This window comes from Dysidea avara, chromosome 6, assembly GCF_963678975.1.
Source record: "Dysidea avara chromosome 6, odDysAvar1.4, whole genome shotgun sequence".
Taxonomy (NCBI): domain Eukaryota; kingdom Metazoa; phylum Porifera; class Demospongiae; order Dictyoceratida; family Dysideidae; genus Dysidea; species Dysidea avara.
The window spans coordinates 36,133,519-36,154,582 of record NC_089277.1 but is presented as its reverse complement, the minus strand read 5'-3'; the positions used below and the strand labels follow the sequence as shown (position 1 = coordinate 36,154,582).

General features: G+C 38.6%; 1 protein-coding gene across 1 annotated transcript; it reads right to left on the bottom strand.

Annotated features, from left to right (window-relative positions):
* Positions 1-943: 943 nt before the first annotated feature.
* LOC136259161 (uncharacterized) lies at positions 944-20,280 on the bottom strand. Its single transcript, XM_066052602.1, has 3 exons — positions 20,213-20,280; positions 2,058-5,744; positions 944-1,322 (listed from the first exon to the last, which is right to left on the bottom strand). Exons 2-3 carry the CDS (start codon positions 5,738-5,740, stop codon positions 1,205-1,207), a joined length of 3,801 nt encoding a protein of 1,266 aa, XP_065908674.1. The 5' UTR covers positions 5,741-5,744; positions 20,213-20,280; the 3' UTR covers positions 944-1,204.
* Between the last annotated feature and the right edge of the window lie 784 nt (positions 20,281-21,064).

Genomic DNA, 21,064 nt, shown 5'->3' with positions numbered 1-21,064 from the left:
AAATATAATATTATTTGAGTACTTGCATGACTTTCAAGTGAATTCAGCCACAACAAGTCATCCAGCAGAGTGTTTAAATCAATTCACCCTGTGGAAACATTAAACAATTCACCCTGTAGAGAGTTTAATTACAACAAGCCACCCCGTTAAAGAGTTCAGCCACAAACAAGCCAACCTGTAGGAGAGAGCTGATGTGATAATTGTTACAGTTGTAAGTTTTCTCATTATAAGCAAAATTTTATTAGGTGAATTGGATAAACAAAATTCAGCTTTTGATCTCCTCTTCTTTCCTACACAACATCAGCCTGTGGCCAGCATTACAACATACAAATACAAAAAGAATTGAAGTCATACAAGCTGTAAAGAAGGGTGTGGCCCCCATAAAGGCTAGGGTGAAAAAGATGTGAAATTCAAACTAGCAGCTAGCCATTTTTTGTAATGCCGGTATGTAGGCAAAATTTTAATAACAACAATTCAGGTGAATTTGGTAGAAGGCAACACAAATTCACCTGTTTTTGGTCAGCTGGTGGTTAAGCTTATCAAAGTTGTGATTGGAATTTGGAACGTTGTCAATGGTGAATCCAACATGGGGTATTTGGGACCCTCCTCTGCCATATTCCTTTAGGATGAGCTATCATTTTCATATACCAGTAAAGCCAATATCATGCATGCAGTTATTCCTCAAGAAATTGCTCATGACATTTTTAGTTTGAATCTCTTCCCTGTACCACAAAAATCACTTGAAACCAAACTCACACTATCACCCAGCACTTTTGTACATAAGAAGCACCTCTAAAATTAATTATTGCTTGGCAAGTGTTTAAGCCATTAATAGCTTTCACTACATACTTCTGAATTACTGCCTTAAAACACCACTGAGAGGTAATTGCTTGTTGCTAATTTATAACAGACTGTATAGCTAGCTATATACTAGCTGCTTAGAGTGGCTACCCCGTTTTAATGGTGTGGCCTTGTGCCCCTACCCTTGGATCCGCCCCTGATTGTGGGACTGGATGATACAGAGACAGTAATATTTCAGAAAAACTAAAAGACTGGTTATTCATAACATTTCCATTCTACAAAATTAATGTGTCAAAATGCAGGGCATCCTAAACATTATCTAGCAGCATAACACTATTATAATATAATGCCTGAGTGCATAACTACCAACTACATGCTTTCAACAATTGCATATGTTTGGTTACTAACAGCTAAGACAACCAGCTGTGGACTCTTGATCATTACGTTCTGCTGATACATCAAAAAGAGATTCTTGATAGTAGTCATATCTCCGTTGATTTGGTTCATTGACTGGATTATTTCTGCAAGCAAAACAAGCTCAAAATGTAAAACATGATAAAACATGTATTTAGGAGTGTATCGAATCCTAAGGATAACAGAGCATGTAACTTTGTGAAAAGCCAAATTCAAACATGGCTGCCACGTATACTATAAAAGTACCTTTTAAAATCCACATTATATGGAGGCACATGTTAAACACATTACTGGCACAACAAAGCAAAGCTGGCATGATGGAAGAATGATAGTACAGGCATAGCGTGCATGGTTATAAACGCTCTACATTAATTTTGCTAGTGAAATAATTACTCCATGCAGTTGACTATTTCAAACTTTTCTTTCAACTCAGTGTCCTTCTGTTGAACTAATCTTATGTGGCCAAATTCTACTGTCTGTGCAGCTGGTACTGATGGAGATGATTACAGTACCTATACTTAATGTCTTGCAGTTAGGTGTTTATACGATAAGCTCCATGGATCTGACTGTGTGAGACTACTATGTTGAAGCAGCTTCGCTATACCTTCACAAAAAATGATGGAGTAGCTGCTCCTTTTATGTACAAGTCTGGCATAATGATTGTGCCACAACATAAGACGTGATGTATAAATTTTGATAGTAGTGTATGGAGTTGCATGCTCCCTTTCCACAGGATTTAATATGCAACTGGTGTATTACATGGACTTGCATGTGTCTTACTTGTACTAATAATTATGTGCATCATATGTACTACATGTCATATGGTGTCAGTTTGTCCTTACCCATTATCATCGTCTTCACCAATGGGAGAATATTGATGATTTCTCCTGTTCAAGACCTTCATCATGATGACAGCACCACAGAACACAAGCAAAGGAAATACTACCAGAATAATAGACAGCTCCGGCATTGCAGATTGTAATGAGTCAGACAAACCAATTGTTACAACTACCACCATCAGTTGTAGGATTAGTCCATCAAATATGTTGATGAGTTTATTCTTGTATGGCCTAACCCACATGTGAATTGTGGCTATTAAGAGACAAAGAATTTGTAGAGAAAACATCATCACTGTGTTGCTATTGCCAACTAGTACAATCAACACAATCAGTTGACGACAAAGTAAATAATAAGCAGCAAACCAGCGATATTTGTCCTTGTAGCAATTTCCAAATTCATCCAGAAATGCTTTAAGTCTAAGAAGGTTAACTTTTCTTCTTAACAATGGCTCCATTATCAGGATTACTGGTAAACCAATCCCGATCACTAGTTCACAGAACACAGCCACCACACCATAGAACACATGTCTACCATGAAAGTATTTAATATCAGGAGAAGAGTATGTGTACACCTCACTAATATCAGTAAATGTTAGTGGTCTCAGTAACTGAAGTGAAGTGGATGTTAATGATGTGTAAGATAATAACAATAGGATAGAAATAACTGGAATGATGTTACGAGAAACTAAACCTAAAACAGATATTTTTCTGCTACATTTTACTACAAACACAAAAGCTATTAGAAACAATGAAATAGCAACAGCATGGCAATAATGGATGAACAGCTGATCGATACCGCTCAATCCTTGTGCTAAACAAAGTTGTCCAAGAAATCGAGGAGTCAGTTGTGCAAATCCTGATAAGATGTGGATAAATACCAATGCTCCATCTGAAATATATGGATTATTACTCAACAAGATACCCACCATACTGTAGTAATAGATTATCCCATACACATATCCTGATGATATCCTGAACTGCACACAAGCCACTAACAAGAATGTAATAGCTACAATTGTTATCCAATACAAACAGGTCAACACTACCACTAACACTGTTATTCCAGTACTACAATGGTCTACACTGATACAGTCAGTAGAGTCATATGCTAGAGTGTATCCTGGACTGCACTCTCCACAAGCAGGGCCAGTCCTGTGATGCTCACATTGATCATCGATAGTATCTGGTAGTTCAAAATACCCATCTCTAGTCTTCCTACGATTAGCAAACTTGCAATACTGATTAGGACACAATGTTGTGGATACTATTCCATTGACAACACCAAACCAGTAACCTCTTTTGATCTCATTGTAGTCTTCATAACACTCCACTACATCATGATAGTAACAAATACACCCCTTGGATGTGTCACCATAGTAATACCCAGGGTGATCAGGACATGGTATTAACTCAACTATGAGTGTTACTTCAATTGAGTTATAAACGTAGTTGATGGAAGAAAGTAAATTAAGTGTCACATTTACACTCTCATTTACAACCTCTTCTCCAACTAAGATCACATGTAATGGAGAAACATTGTCAACTGAAAGGAATGTATTGAGTAATGACCAGTTAGGAAAGCAGTCAATACAACTCAAATGAAATCGTGTTACTTCAGCTGGCTTATCAAAATAATCAAGAACAACACCTTCAAATTCCACTGGTCTACCAACATATTTGTTACCAACAAAATAAGTGTTATTACTGATCAGCTGAATGTCATCACCATACAACTTCAGTTGATGTGGTGAAGTGACAACAGGGAATTCAGTGACATTTAACCAAGTGTAATTGTAGTCATTAGGAACATGTGTAAGTGTACCATTGATGATCTGTGAGTAGTTAAACTGATAAGGTACATGCATTATGGAGCCTGTGTCACTGGAGTTAACAATTAAGTTACAGTATTTGAATATACTGAAATAAACAGCATTAGAACCATATCCAGCAATGTTGTTGATGAATGACACCTCTGCTGTAGCATTAGTAGAAAATAAAAAAGGGCAATTATTATAATAATTATCATTGCAATCCAGATTATAGTCAATGAATACAGCTCCTCCATGCAATACAGCAGAATTGTTAATAAACTGAACATTAGCTCCATCATTAATGGTGATGAGACTTGTTAGATCAAGATACAAAGCCGGTCCATTGTCAGCAGTGTTGTTTGCAAACAACACGTCTCCTTTAAAAGTAACCAGACATAATTGTGTCAAGAATATACAGCTACCATAATTGTTTGTAAAATTTGATTTCTCAAAGTAAAAAAAAGCAGAAGTATACTGATAATGATAAGCGGGTCCAGAAATTGTGATGTAAATAACATTGTTTTGAGCTGAATTCCCATCAAACACACTCGTTCTAATGGAAAAATCGGAGTTGATATCTAAATAACCACTTCGAATTTGATCAATATAAATGGTCGAACCACGGAGAGAAGTGTTATTGGCAAATACACTTTCACTAATGTTTACTTGATGGCTTCCAAGTTTGAGATTATTAATGTACACTATACCTCCATAGCTAGGGAACACATTAGAAATCATGCTAACTTGTTTCATTACTAACTTAGTTTTATTACACTGGATCTGATTTGAGAAAATCCCCATTGATTTAGAATTATGTTCCTGAGTAAAAACATTTTCAGCAATTTGGACATCAATCAAAGTGAGTGAACAATTATCTAAATCATTTAATGATGTTACATATAAATCAATAATTGGATAGTAGTCACTTTGGTTTTCAATAAAAGTAGAGTTCTTGATCAAAGCAGTGATACCATTCTCAGCATATATCTGCAATACAGCTGCATTACGGTTCACTCTAAAGTGTGAAGAAAAGATGGACAGAATTGCAGTTTGATGGTAATGTCCATCAAAATTTAAATAAAACACAGGGGGATAGTTGTTATTATGAGCTAAAACTTCAGTCAGTGTGAGGTTACCTCCAGTAAGATTCAAGTATACTGCCACAGCGTTGAAAGAAAATACTGTTTTGAAAATAGTGATACTCCAAACAGTTGGTGTTCTTCCTCCATGTACATAAAGAGCAGTGCTATCAATATCAACAACTCTACCTCCATTACTGCTAAAGTTACTACCATAAATCAGCACATTAGTATCCACAAGATCTGAAGAATGATTGTTCTTTTCAATTTCCAAGCCACGAACATTTAATATAAAGCTACAATTTTCAACAACCACAGAACCATGGACTACATTTATTTTAACCGCTTGCACCTGGGAATATTGGAAAATACAATTTCTTAGTGAAACATTGGTGACAGTATCAAGCATTACTGCTGCAGGTAAATTAGGGCCACCACACTTGTCCCATGTTATCCCTTCAATCACAATATCAGTACACACCTTATTACAGGTCAGTTCAACTCTTCCACTATAATTACACATGATAGTCACTCCATTGCCAATTATTGTAATATTGTCACCTGATCCCATCACAATGTGCTCCTCTAGTGTAACTGATTCTGATGTAATATTGATGACAGTGTTGTTAGTTGTATTAGTCAAAGCAGTTGACAATGAAGAACAGTCACATTCTCCATCAACACAACATGTAGTATTATCACTACCACCATTAGTGTTGATAGTGATCACTTTACTATTAACATGTTGACTGGTGATGATCAGTGTCATCAAACACATCCACAATAGCATCATCATCTTCCTGTAATACACAATATAGTCATATTCTTCACTGAGGCTTACTGTTGGATATTAAGGTTACGGTACAGTCACGGGCAATCATTCAAAAATTTGAATGCCTATGGATACTTTTTGAGAAGGCCATAAAACCAATATAAAATGAACATGAAGCCCTTCATATTTATTGTTTTTGTGTAGCTACAGCGTAGTTGGAGGCAGCTGGAAAAATGGAACACTTGTAGCAACACAAGTTAGCCAGCCCATACATTGTTCATAGTGTCACGTGGCCAGACCCTTTCCTCACAACTGTTTATCGATTGAAAATTATAAGTGCTGCACTACTTAGTCTGTGTGGCCAGACCCTTTCCGCACAGCCGTTTATTGATTGGAAACTATAAGCACCGTGCTACTTGTAGCACGGCACATATAAATTATTTCCAATTGATAAGCAGCTTGTAGCACAGTGCTTATAATTTCCAATAGATAAGTGGCTGCTTGGAGAGGGACTGGCCACGCTAAACTAGATTGCTCAAACTCTAGCTGTCACTACTATGTTTTCTGCTGTCAAATGCAGCTGTAGGTTGTATGGGTATTTGTTCCCAGATCTGCAAAAACCCAACACAATTGTACATTTTTCGAATTCCTGTTTATTAAATATTTATAATCTACTTAGCTAAGTGTCCCTCTGGCAAACTTTCAGTCTCATACGTCAATAACTTTGTGAGTTACAGCCCTACAAAGTAGCAACAACAGAAAAATTCATTTGTACAGCAAGTATAGGGAAAATAAATTACAGGTGCTTACAAAAACGGTTGTAACTTACAAATGGATTAAGGTATGGAACTGAAAATTTCAGCATCTTGTTCGCCATTATAGGGAAATCAATTACTGGGTAAGTTTGTCCTTTTATCACCTTTCTTCACTGCATACAAAGGTGAAATTCATGAATTAATGCTGCTACATATATATTTATGCAGTAAAATACATACCAACCCCTGATGATAGTGGATGATTTGGTAGGTGTGCAGGGTTCAATATTTTCTTCTATTTATCCCGTATTGGAGCTTGGAGGGGTAAGAATTTTGGGGGCTGATATCAGGGAGGAGGAAAATGAAACTATTTTCCTTCCCAAACTTCATAGGTCACAAAAAGGTGTACAGTTCTGTGGCAACTGACAGGACAGCTTTTCCTCCAAGCTCTAATGTTTTTTTTAAATTTTTTTTTACATACATATATATATGTGTATATATATTGGTGTAGGAATACTGTTCTTGTAACCTGGTACCAAAGTGGATGTACCACCCATTGTGGCTGACCATACATAATGAGAATGCCCACATGACCCCTCTTACTTACATATTAACCTGTTGTCTTGCATGCCTCCGCATCACTTATAATGTTTGTAACAACAACATGTTTGTATCTATTATTGTTTACTATGTGACAATTATATTCATTATAGTTGTGTACACTACTGAAAGTAATCAAATGGTACTGCAAAGTAGAGGATAATGTTGCACTGCAAATCAAGTAACTACCTAAAATTACAGTTTGTTTTATATATATAAATACAACCGTCATACTAATGGTTGGGTAGCATTGTTAAGTATACTTGTGCCACGGTTGCTCTAAACAACTTCCTGAAAGTAGAAGAAATCCAGTCAGGTCCCGAGCTATTAATAATTTTAAATAGTGGTGCAGGAATAGTTGCTGGCATGGGCATGGCCTGTGGGGTTATGCGGAAGAAGGCTGGCATGTTTCATCGTGATAGGTGGTCGTCATTGGATTAGCCATTCCTGGTATATGTTCGGACAGGACTTCAATGTTGAAATAAGCCACGAAGAACAGAGAACCACAAAAAGTGCAAGAGATGCATAACGGTGGGTTCCTTTGTTGAGCCTTTATGTATGGCAGATACTACACTAAAGTTGTCACACTGAAACAACACAGTGCTTCCTGAGAGCCTGGGGCCCCAGATGGCCATCGCGAGTAGGGTGAGTACTAACTCCTTAGCCATAATTCCTATTGATGCCCAGTACTGATCCCACTTAGATGGAATCCACTAACTCTGGAAGAAGGTACTATAACCCCATGACCCTGAAGCATCTGTTTGTATACAATAGTGGTATGTGGTTGGATGATTGGAATAATGAAGAAGACATACACCATTCCATTGTGCAATGAAGGTGTGCCACCAACTTAGATCAGATCTAAAACCTGTGTTCATCTGTGTATAGAAATCTAATTCCTTGACTTTCGCAGCAGTGGCATACATTCGTCTGACAAAGGTCCTGCCACACTTGATCACTTTTGCTACATGCTGCAAGTGGCCGACTAGAGACAAAATTTGCCATTTGGTAGCACTTGTCTTATCCAACCAGGAGGCAAGCAGCTGCTGAATCCTCTCAAGTTTCTCCTCTGGCAGACGTGCTTCCATTTTTACTGTATCTAGCACAATTCCCAAAATTTGCAGTGGGGGTTATTCCTTTTTTTTACCTCAACAGGATAAAAGATTTAAAAAATAGGCAATGAAATTATCAGCACGGTTGTCTCTATAACAGCATGGCCACATAGCAGGTGTTCAGCTACATAGGCCTCCCTCATGCCCATGAATAACCTCAACAGGCCATTACCAACAGCAAGCAGTACCTGGCAGTAGCTAATTATTAACCACATTTTGGGCATTGTAGAGGCTCATACATGCTCCCTTGGCACTTGTCAGGGCGAAAACGGATTTTATTTATTTAGCTATACATTGTACAATTATATGAGATTTAGCTACACTGTTGTCTATGAGTATATAAAACACACGCAAATAGTGACATACATATGTAGCTAACTCTATATCTATATATATGCGCACGTGCATACCTGGACCTAGTGGACGATTATCTGGGGGTGCGTCTTTCGTACCGCACTAACCACTTGCTGGACAATGCTTGGGATATCATCTGTGGTTAAAGCTACAGTGCATTCACTACCAGTGGAAGACTCATTCCTCTGCTGGCTCCCCCACCTGCCATCCGACCCCGTCTCCTGCTGACGTCTCGTAGGCCTCGTTTTCGACCGAGTGGCCAGGCACATAGATTCGTTTGCTGGTGTTGTAGCTGTATTAGCTTCCTCTTCGCGGTGGCTTGTAGCCTTCCTTGTTTTCTTCTGCTTTGGCATTTCTTCAATTTCTTCTAGACTTACTGAGACCACTTTCCACAACTTGATTACTCACTAAGTTAATCACATATTCCCTGCACATGCATTTCGCCTTTCTAGTTATTTCTAATCTTATACCCCATGCCATACCAATTGCACGCTGGCCTCTTCCACATCATTAACTTAGTTTAATATGATTAAACTTCATGAAAAATTGATCGTATACAATCACTTCAAAGTGACATAAACAAACACTCATAGCTTGTGTATCCTTGGGTCTACTGCAACAAAACAAAGAATTCCAACTCCTCTTGAGCAAGCGAATAAGATAATATCTAGGTGTTTATTGTACAGGTAAGTCCCTTCCTTCATAAAGAGGCTTTCAAAAATTTACGGAATTTTTTAATAATAGCCCATTGTATTCAATTCTTTATACTGTATATTTAGGCTTGTAATTGTGTCAAGTTTTCGCATATCCAGTCACATTTATGCTCACAGGGCATAGTGATACTGTACATTAAATCTAAACCAAAACAGCCAAGCTGTAAAAGAAGAGTGCGGCCCCCAAAAAGGCCAGGGAGAAAAAAGATGTTAAATCCAAGGTGGCGGCCAAGAAATGACTGTAATGGTAGGTTAATGGCAAAATTTTAATTACGACAATTCAGATGAATTTGTGTTGCCTCCTCCACTAGGATTCGGCACCAAATTCACCTGAATTGTCGTAATAATTCACCTGAATCATCGTAATTACAATTTTTGCCATTAACTTACCATCACAGCCATTTCTTGGCTGCCACCTTGGATTTCACATCTTTTTTCACCATAGCCTTTTTGGGGGCTGCACTCTTTTTTTACAGATTGGCTGTTTTGGATTAGATATCATTTCTTTTTGTATTGCAAGCACAAAGCTGGCCATAACAAGGCCGGAGGAGACGGTCCGGTTGGTCAGGCCTTAGCCGGACCAATAATCTGGAGTTGAACCGACTAGCTTACTCTCATGCAATCTTTGGATGATCACATCTACATGTAGCTACGTACATTTTACAGGTGTTATTGAAAATGCATGACACCAGTATTTACCTAGTTTCTTAGCCCAACTAAAGCACAGAACTACACGTATAGTACCTCCAATTACCTTACAGTACAGCATAGCATTCGTATCATTTTGTACAGAAATGATTGTGGGTTCTACGTACAGTATCACGTGTGCTGACAGTTGGCATTTATCACGTGTAAGGCAGGTGCCTTCTTTGATTCTAAACCAGCACATTTATATCACAATTCAATCTTCATAAAATAATCATCAACATTCCTTGGCTTGTCTCTCTTGGCTTCTATTACTGGGCGAAGGGCTGGCAGTGACAAACCAGATGACTCATTCCGCAGTAAGAAGCTGTACACCCATACATTACATGGAGGCCATCTGGATGCGATGTTGAGTAGAAATCACTCCTCTTCAACTACCCATTCGTCTTGTCGAGATACCGAGTAAACTCTCAGTCTCACCCATATCATGCCATTTTCGAATACTGATTGGTCTCGTGACTGTCCACCAGTATATTTACGTGATGATCCATTCACTTCATACAAACCAGTATAGTAGTAAATGTGTATTTTTGTAGCTGTGTAGCTTTTTATTGTAGCTGTGTGAATTCACTGTATAGTAATTATATCCTAGCTAAAGGGGGCCATGCTGCATGGGTTCCCTGTGAAATTTGGGGGGAAAGTTGCAAGTTGCTAGCTAGTTTTACTTTAAAATTTAGCATCAATTTTAAATTTTAAGTGAAAAAAATCTGCAGCTCCTGGTGGTTGCACCCCCAGACCCCCCTTGAACTTCTAATTGCTAGCTATAACTAAATGAACCATACAGCAAGTTTCATGCTGTGCATGTCCCCTGTATGTCAGGTCTACAATTATACATAGTATAGAAAGTCTGAAGAACAACAGATAGGCTTGAGCATATTTATATAGTTAGCTAGCAGTTAAAATTGCATATCTGAGTGTCTAATTTTCAAAAATTTCTGGTGGGGGCATGTCCCCAGACCCCCCTAGAATGCTCGTGCTTCGCACTTCGCACACTGTGAACAGCTCCTCTCTCATTGGCATGTATATAGTAGTAATTTCAACATTATAGTCAATGGCCTGACCAACTCAATTTTCCCTCCTCCGGCCCTGCATAAACTGGCTTTGGTGCTTCCTTTTAACTTGTTTTATTGCAGGAATTGTAGAACAAAAGAAGTAATTGTGTGTAGCTATAGCTTTTTGTCTGATTAAATATTTGTATATTTAACAATGAATGATTATCACATACGTAATAGGGTGACTTCTTACATAACTGAACTGTAGCTGAAACTCTCATTGTTTGTAGCTGAAACTCTCATTGTTTGTAGCTGAACTCTTTTCAGGGTGATTTGTTTCCAGTGCATATTTCTACAGGGTAACTTGTTTCTAGCTGATATCTCTACAGGGTGACTTGTTTCCAGCTGATCTCTCTACAGAGTGATTTGTTTATAGCTAACAGGGTAACTTGTTTCTAGCTGAACTATCTACTGGGTGACTTGTTCCTAACTGATCTCTCTACATGGTGGCTTGTTTCCAGCACATATTTCTACTGCATGGGTGATTTGTTTGTAGCTGATCTCTATAGGGTAACTTGTCTAGCTGTATCTCTACAGGGTGACTTGTTTCTAGCTGATCTCTCTACAGGATGATTTGTTTGTAGCTGATCTCTCTACAGGGTGACTTGTTTCTAGCTGAACTCTCTACTGGGTGACTTGTTCCTAACTGATCTCTCTACATGGTGATTTATTTGTTTCCAGCACATATACTGGGTGAAGCTGATCTCTATAGGTAACTTGTATTTAGCTGATGTCTCTACAGGGTGACTTGATTCTAGCTGATCTCTCTACAGGGTGATTTGTTTGTAGCTGATCTCTATACGGGTTACTTGTTTCTAGCTGATCTCTCTTCAGGGTGACTGCTCTATTAGAGTATCTTATCTCGCACTTGCTACACCAAGTTGGATTTGTCTGTGTGCCAAATTTCAAGGCAATCAGATATGGCATTCACGTTTTATGGCAGTTTTTGTAAGTGTGCAAAAAGAGGAAGAAAAATAAGGGGTAAAACCAGGAGGGGATCAGGAGCGGAGATTTCTTGGGTAAAACCGGGAACAGGGAGCTGGGAGGTCACGTGCACAATACTACACATAACTGTTATTTTCACTAAAGATGGTTAATTGATACAGAAGAGGACTCATGCAAGTAATCTCCTCTCCTTCCAAACATGATATGTATATGAACTATAGGCTCGGGAATTGTTCAGTACAAAAGATCGAGATACCCTTAGCCAGTCTAATAGAACAGTCTCATATTTTATGTCTCTTAACTGCCAGCAGCTTGTTAACTTTGTAATAACAAAATGAAAAATCTAAAAGTATAGCCTTAGAGCCTCCAAATTAAAAAAAAAAATCATGCTGGGTGGGTATCATGCTCCCAGCTAGAATGTTTATCTTGGGAAAATTTCTCAATTTGAGTTCTGTCCCCATGCACAGTCACTGAAATGATGCATGTGCCGATGTGAACACTATTCTATAAGTCCAATCCATTAGTATGGGTAGAAGTGGAGCAGGTCAAAGAATCTGGGTAAACATAATTTAGTAAAACATGCATGTGTGTATCAGCACTCTTCCACTTTAAGTTCCTCTTGACACTTCTGTAATTTACATGTACCAGTTATTCTCAGTCTCCTCCACAATCTTCACCACAACATTTAGTAACCACTGATTGTACTTCCCAGTCCTTGCTCACATTACAATGCACAATCCAGAGGCGGATCTAGGATTTATAAAAGGGGGGGGGGGGGGGGGCTAACTCAAGGTACTAATCTCATGGGTAGAGGTGTATGAAGCACACTTCCCAGCATGCAAAGCATGCTGGAACTAGAGGGGTCTGGGGGCATCCCCCCCCCCCCCAGGAAAATTTTGAAAAATAGATGCTAAAATACTGCAATTTGGAGACATTTCCACATAAAATTCATAATATTTTCTGCCTGTAGATATTTTATATACTGCCTTTAGATTATAGGTATGGCTCTCTGAAGCATTTTGTTAATGGAAAAGTTTGGGTAGGTACAGACAGCCAAGTACATGATGCACCCCTCTCACATCATACATGTGCAATGAATAGCCTATGGAATTGTAGCAGTGAATTTTAATTCTACTTCTACAAAGAATATCACAGTTTTCCAAGTTCTTGCAATGCAAAACATCACGTGTTGTAGAATTATTAGTATTATTAATTACAGGTTAAAGGCACAACCTGTGAAACCTGATCACATAAAGTGAAAAATAATCAATTAGCTACAAATTATATCAAAAATTAATTATAAATATAAATGAATTGTTTCCAATGTTCATCTTAAAGAGACTTAAAACTACTGATTGTTGGAGCATTAATAATAGTGTACGGTAAATTGTTCCAGTCATTGATGACTCGATTGAAGAAACATGATCTTAAACTACAGCCGGTGTGAGGCTAAAAGCATGTGCTTGCAAAGTTGTTTAACAGCAGATTTTTCATTATTGCATACACTCACAGACATGCCCACACGTACAACTTGACAACCACACAACATTAGTTACAACTGCATTATATTATATTCTTTGCCTCATGCTAAGATGTTTGGCAACAAGCCACCCTATAGAGTACTCAGTTACAAAAAATCCCTATAGAGAGTTCAGCAGCTTCAGCTACAAACAAGTCACTCTATAGAATCTTAAGTTTGTAACTGAGTAAGCTCACGTGAATAATGCAAACCACAAAAAGTTATTGTGGCTTGCATCATATACGTGAGCTTACTCAGTTACAAACTGAAGACCCTACAGAGGTTCTAATAGTTCTTGCACATCAACAAATTTAAAGTAGAAGTCATGTGTAGTAATTACACTTCAAAAAGGATTGGTCAAAATCTTGTACACGTGACTTCGCTTGTTATTGTTGTCTCAAGAACTACAATATTAAAACCTGTGTACCGACATTTGCATTAGTGATCGAATCACATAACACCTATATGGGCATTAGCATAGGCTTTGATTATAACCACAAAGAGGCTGAGTTTACGTCACGCTAACCACTACGCACAATGCTATGCTATCACGCCCTATGCCATGTGATTCAAACAAAGATGCAAACATCAACACAGGGTGACTTGCTTGTAGCTGAAGCTGCTGAACTCTCCACCGGGATTTTTTGTAACTGAGTGCTCTCAAGGATGGCTTGTTTCCAAACACTTTAGCATGAGGCAAACAATATTGACCCCGATTAGCTATATGAATAAGTCCATCAATGTAAACACCAACAATGGTTAGTAAATGGTGAAAGTCATCACAGACATTTATAATAATTATGTGGGAAAACCGGTCTTATCGCCCATGTCAGCAGATTCAATTTTTCACCAAGAACACAAAGCTATATAAATAAACTATCTAATTTCACAATCAAAATCAACTAGACTTAGGTGGTCTACTTTTGCTGGCTACTTTTTCCCAAGCCCAGTGGCGATCTATTAAAGCAGATGGGGAGCCTGTATGTAGCTATACAGCTCCATGGTGTTCAGTAAAGACCTGTTCTGTGAATTTCCTTTCATTTAAGCCAGTTTTGAGACCTGAATGGCCCGTAACTTGGCCTAATTCAAACCTAGTCTCACGTAGCCAGACCGCTTTTTTTTTCTTTTGAAAAAAAAAGCAGGGTAGGTCTAAACAGTGGACCTGGGGAATGGGAATCCAAGGACCCAGGGACCCATAGGATCCCAAGAATTTTACATGTTTATATAATTCTGTACTTTTACTGGACACGTGTTAGTCACAGTGGTTAAACAGACTTCATGCCATACAGCACACAAAGGTAACGACCTGTTAGAACTGATCTGGGCCAGGAACCCAAGGATATTGCCACGTCACCATTGGTTTACAGTAAAGCGTCTCCTTTGTGGCCAATCTAATCCAATTAGCATCCCCAGTGTCTGGGGACGGCTCAGAAGTAAACAGCTATTGGAGTTACACCAGGCCCTTTTTCCCCCACCTAATACATGGAAAATAAAGCGGTATGGCCATGTGAGTGCTGATACACAACGAGAATGAATTTTCAAGATGTTATAAGGTGGCGGTATACTGGAAGCCATTGAAATTCCGAAAATATGCATACTCTCCTAAATTTAGTTCTAGCACACAGATCTTACAGGTTACACACACGCACGCACGCACGCACGCACGCACGCACGCACGCACGCACGCACACACACACTCTCCTGGCTACAAGTTCAGAGATTTGGGATCTTTACTCAAGGGCGTGGCACTCCAATATATTCTGTACTCTGACATTTGTCCTCGGTCAAAGTGGTCAAACTAGAAAAATTTGTGCTTGACCCTTGATCAAATTTCTGTATATTTTAGTAAAACTATGTTCACATTGCTACTCTATAAGTATCTATCGTGGAATACACTTTACAAATCACGCTTGTCCTTTGACCAGCTGCAAAGTTCTACCTTGACTTTTGACTTTCACCGAGGACAAAGATTGGAGTACAGGATATATTGGAGTGTCACCCCCTTGTTACTTACCAACTTACACCACGGGTAAAAAAGCGTCTTTGAAATAACCACTTGTTATCAAATTTCAACGAAGGGATCACCTACAGATCTGTGATCACAACACTGTTCGCTAGTATAGGCTACTAGCTAGTGCCCAATAACAGAGAAGACTACAACAAGCAAGAGTTATTAACCATTATAATTTTCGTGGCATCAAAAAGTTGTGAAAACATCACGAATACTACTCACTACAGCAATAGAAGCCGTTTCTTTACACTACTGGTCACTACGCCTACATATATTACACAAGCTAGCACAAATACAGAGGTCTAACTCACCAGCTCTATTGAGAAAGTAGTTTTTATTATCATGGAGCAGTTATCTACCCCCTACATTAGTTGATGTTGATCGTATATCACTTTTTAAATCTGCTTTTAAGCAATTGTATTGTTAATTGTTTGTCTGGTTCTTGTGCTTTGTTTTGTTGTTCAGCTTGTACTTGTGTTTTGTTGTTGCATATAGCGTAAGTCACCAATTATCGTTTTGTCACACAATTGTAATTCTTAAGTCAATGGCATATGAACTTCCGGTTTGAACTATTTAACAGAGCAGTCCTTCATCTCTTAGCACACCAATTTTTAATCTCACGTGAGTGAACATCTTGTTATGAGGAAAATTGTAATACCTATTGTACACCAATTATCGGCATGGGGTACCAATTATCGGCACAATGTGTGATTTTGTGCATAACTCCATGATGGCTTGTTGGTTCTTTGTGAAATTTTTAGGGGAGGTGCAGTCCTTGGATAACTCCGTTTCACAGAAGTTTTACGAAGATGAGGCCAGCCATTCAAGAGATATTCAGGTTAGACGTAAAAGCATACTGGTTTCCAATATAAAATTATTTTTATGCCATTTCACGCTTAACCAGAATGGCTTGAATAGCACTTTAACAACAATAATCACCGAATGAAAACAATTCTAAGAAATGTTTTAGAGGATATAACAGCCCACTGTGGAACTTGGTAGCCTTCATACACGTACCCTGTAGCCTCTATAGCTTACAAGTGCCGATAATTGGCACCTGTCAATAATTGGCGACTTACGCTAGCTAGCTAATATTGTACGTTTTTGTCGGCTATACAGTATCTCATACTAAACTGTGAGTGACTCAGGGGTGTAACTAATCACTGGACTGGACTACTGGACTGACATATTTTTGGTTTTTACACATTCTGAGGTTGGTTTTATGAGTCTTGCTAGCCAAGGCCTTCAGAAAACTTGCAGTCTGCTACTAAAATGATGAGTGTGAGGAGTGGGGTAAGCAAAAACTGACTTCTCACTACTTGTTATGCTCTACAGCATTTATATACTTCTTAGTATTGTGGTTTGGAGATTGTAATATCTAGCAATAGCTAACCAAAAAAATCATTTTACTATATTTGTACTACCTATGATACATTGTATCCTTGAACTAAATAGCTCAGAACCCTGGGACACAACCTATCCTTCCTAGGATAATCTATTGTAGCTAACTTTGTTCCTACATGCAATATAAAAGCTCATTGCACAACTGTAGTTTTTTTCTGCTACTATCATGATTAGTTCTTACATGTGCTGGTTGGCGTACTATAATATGTGACCAAATTTATTAGCATTTTACAAGCTTGCTACTACCTCCAAGCTAGACTTTATCGTTGGTTAACCATAACTAGCACATTTCCTGCAGTATACCGATAAGTAGCATAGATATATGCATTGTAGAAGAACATAATAGAGGTGAAATCACTAGAAGTCAGTTTTTGCTTATTCCACTCCTCATACTCATCATTTTAGTAGCAGACTGCAAGTTTTCTGAAGGCCCTTGGCTAGCAAGACTCAATAAAACCAACCTCAGAATGTGTAAAAACCAAAAATATGTCAGTCCAGTAATCCAGTCCAGTGGTCCAGTCCAGTGATTAGTTACACCCGTGACTCAGCCTAACTACCTTCACACTGCCATATATATATATATATCTACAGCTACTGCTGAAAAGCAGTTCTTAGAGCTGATGCAGTTACCCACTACCATTAAATTATCATTAGTGTACTAGAGAAAACTGATGCAGAAAAACTGTCCTCACTATTAGGATACCATACTAATTAAAACCATAAATTACCCTTGCCACCAAAATTTCGTACAAAGAATACGAATCCCCTTAAACTGAATGTCTAGTTAACTACTACACATTAAACAATGACGAATTTCTTCTTACAACAAAGCTAAATATCGATTTTAGTATTTCGCGAGAAGAAAATTTAATTTTTTAAATTTCGTGCTCCACACAAAGAACAGGATAACACTTGCTACTTAGCTAGATATTGTAGTCAAAAAGTACATACAGTAAGACACAGGGTTGCTTTCTTTCAGAAATGAAAAACAAATTTTCGATTTTAAACTGTCCTACTAGCCAAAACAAGAAAAGCCAACTCTTCCACACAGTGATGTGATAAGGTTGGATGTATAGTCTGTCTATGCTGTTAGTCTGGAGACTTCTCACCATCTGGGTGAAGAGCGTCAACATTTCCATGCATCATTCCAAGGGATTCTCTAAATGGGCCCAAAGTCCTTTCCAGTACTTCTGATGCCGCACTGGTCACCTGATTTTGTTTAGAATGATGACAAATGATGGCACAGAACGTTTGGTAGTAGTTGCAGTTGGTGTTTCTGTGATTTCATAGATGCTGAGTCTAAAATGAACTGTTTGTTTTGGGATATTTTGCAACATAACAGTGATGTAGGGTAATTTAGTGATGTAGGGTGATCTAGTGATGTAGGGTGATCTAGTGATGTAGGGTGATCTAGTGATGTAGGGTGATCTAGTGAAGATTTGAAGCTGCTGTGGAGCGTGAGTGGTGAAGTCAAATTTGGACGATTTAGCTGCCTCCTGTGGTGCATAGCTTAGAGTTAGGTGTGGAAGCTGTGGATGAAATAATAATTGACAACCGCTGCTACCAAACGTTCAGGAACATCTTTGCCATAGTTTTAGTCAATAAGTAATGATTGTTGTGGCTGCAGAAGCGCTGGAAATGGCTAGAAAGTGCAACACAATTTTTTTAATGCTGCAGTAAATTTTGACGCTCGTCATCCAGATGGTGAGAACACTCAGATCTTTTCCAAACTAACAACATAGACAGACTATACACCCAACCGTATCGAAACACTATGAGGAAGAGTTGACTTCTCTTGCCCTGGGTGGTAGGACAGTTTGAAATCGAAAATTCGTATTTCTTTGTCTGTTTTTTCAAAGAAAGCAACCCTGTGCCAGGCACCCAGCAAATCATTTGCTTATTATTGTGCATACTTCTTAACTACAACAACTCTGGATATGATCTGGCTAAGTACCTGTAACAAGTTTCATCCAGTCCTTTGTGTGGAACACAAAATTAAAATAATAAATTTTGCATCTCGTGAATTACCAAAAACAATTTTTTTATTATCCTTTATTTCTAGATCTGTGAAGACAACAGTAGATCTGTGAAGATAACAGTAGCACATCATCTTGTGGTAATATTATGGCTTCACTTCATAAGGCTTCCCATTAGATGGGCTTCCCGCCACCCAGATCGAAGCCATCACCTAGTTAATTTACTGACGTCATTCGCACAACCAGTTGCAGCCAATTTAATCCAATAGAGAGCTTGCATTTGACAACTGCTGCTACTCAGCCATACTTGGGGGCAAATTTCAATGGGACTAATTTTGACGAATACTCTTGGTTTGCCACCACAAGCTACGCACGAGTATCACTGCCAGACGCTAGGATAAGGTTATAAACAAATATCAAAACTAGGTTTATCATATACAAGCGCAATATTAATTTTTGGCAGATTTCTCATGAATTATATAGCGCTTTGTGGGATTTTGACTACAGCTATCCGAGTGACTAACCTAATGAACATGTCCTGTACTTCGCCAAACCATTGAGAACAACTGTAGCACGCATTTTGCCCCCAAACATGGCTGACCTAGCAACTGTTGTTAAGCCCGCGCTTTGTATGCAAGCTCTCTATCAAGGGGTAGTCATTTCCATACCGTCAATTGATGCGCTCGCGACCGGGATCAAAAAGTTTGATCGTCAAAATATTGCCTTGATCACTTGATTTCATCTTTCCAAGAGCCTTGAATCTTGATCGTCAACCGTAAAAGCTTAGTAAATTCTCGTGTTGCTCAAAGTTAGCTTTCCAAAGGTGCTTGATCGCCACTTTTGCGGACGCCTTGATCGCTCGATTCACTGCAAAAATACCCCTTGATCACTTGATTAAATCTTGATCCCAGTCGCAAGCGCATCAATTGGTGGTATGGAGGTGACTACCCCTTGTCTATTAGCGTCCCCAGTGTCTGGGGGACGGATCAGAAGTAAACAGCTATTGGAGTCCCATTTTTCCCCACCCAAACACGGAAAACAGTGGTCTGGCCACGCGAGACCAGGGATCCACTTCATAGTATGGTTTTGTCCGTTTGAACAGTTCCTTTCGCGATACAAGTTACGCATTGTACCTCGAACTTTTAAAATCAAAATCGAGCTGAAATCACTAAATCAACAGTACGTATACAGTATAGTTTATCTTTTGCAATTGACAGTAGTAATTGCACCCTTTTTTGTGCACCATATGACTCTTTTGAGGTCTAGCCGGTGCACAACAATAATAATAGTCTACATGTGACGCCGCGAGCATAGCCTTTTAACATAAACTGTGCATTAAAGTTTACGTACCTGTTTTAGAACTCGACCCGGAACACTTTCAATAGCCTGACAAGCTAGTTTATCAGAACATAAAATTTTAGATTGTGGGTTTTGATTAAAGCAGGTTTCCTGGATTTATTAAACAGAAAGTATAAGAAAGGCATAAGCCTGTATTTAAGGCTCCTGATCTATATACAAGTCACACTATGAAAACAATGAATTGGCAATAGAAACACAAAACGTTATATTCTTTACCTGAAAACATAGTCTACAAACAGTATAGCTAGCTAGCTAGCTGCTTAATCACGCAAGTCAATGTCTGATAGCTAGAAAAATATCCTACCATCATGAGTTATAAAAAAATAAACTAGCTATCAAACCGTCTCTTCAAACTTTATATAACTCCACCTCTTAATCAGTCTTTAGCCTGCTCCTGATACAGCCAGGAGAAACAAACAAGCTCAATTCCTAACATATCAGTGTTTTTAAGATGTCTTTAAAATGAAAATTGTTAACTACCAGATTTAATCTCAGAATACATAATTCCTGGGTGAGCATACCCCAGACCCCCTAAATTTAGCTAAGCGATCAGTCTGCATGCAACAGAAAATTTGGAAACCTGTCACCAAAATTTCTGGAGCCACCCTTGCCAACAGTATGCATGTAGTGGCAGATACAAGGGGGGGGGGGGGGGGGGTTGCAATGGTTTCAGCTGAAACCCCTTCTGAAAACACTGAGTACATGCGTCCCAAGTTTATCTACGATTCATATGGGCAATAAAATCACCAGGAGTTATACATAGTGTATTAATATTGAGGCTTTCTATACTGGCCAAATTACCTTTGAAATCACTGAAAATGCCATTACAGCATTTAAGGTTGT

Bases quoted from the DNA above. Each gene is read 5' to 3' on its own strand.
- LOC136259161 (XM_066052602.1), bottom strand. From the start codon at position 5,740: ATGATGATGCTATTGTGGATGTGTTTGATGACACTGATCATCACCAGT. The intron at 1,323-2,057 runs GTAAGGACAAAC...TTTTGCTTGCAG, and splicing joins GGTGAAGACGATGATAATGG to AAATAATCCAGTCAATGAAC.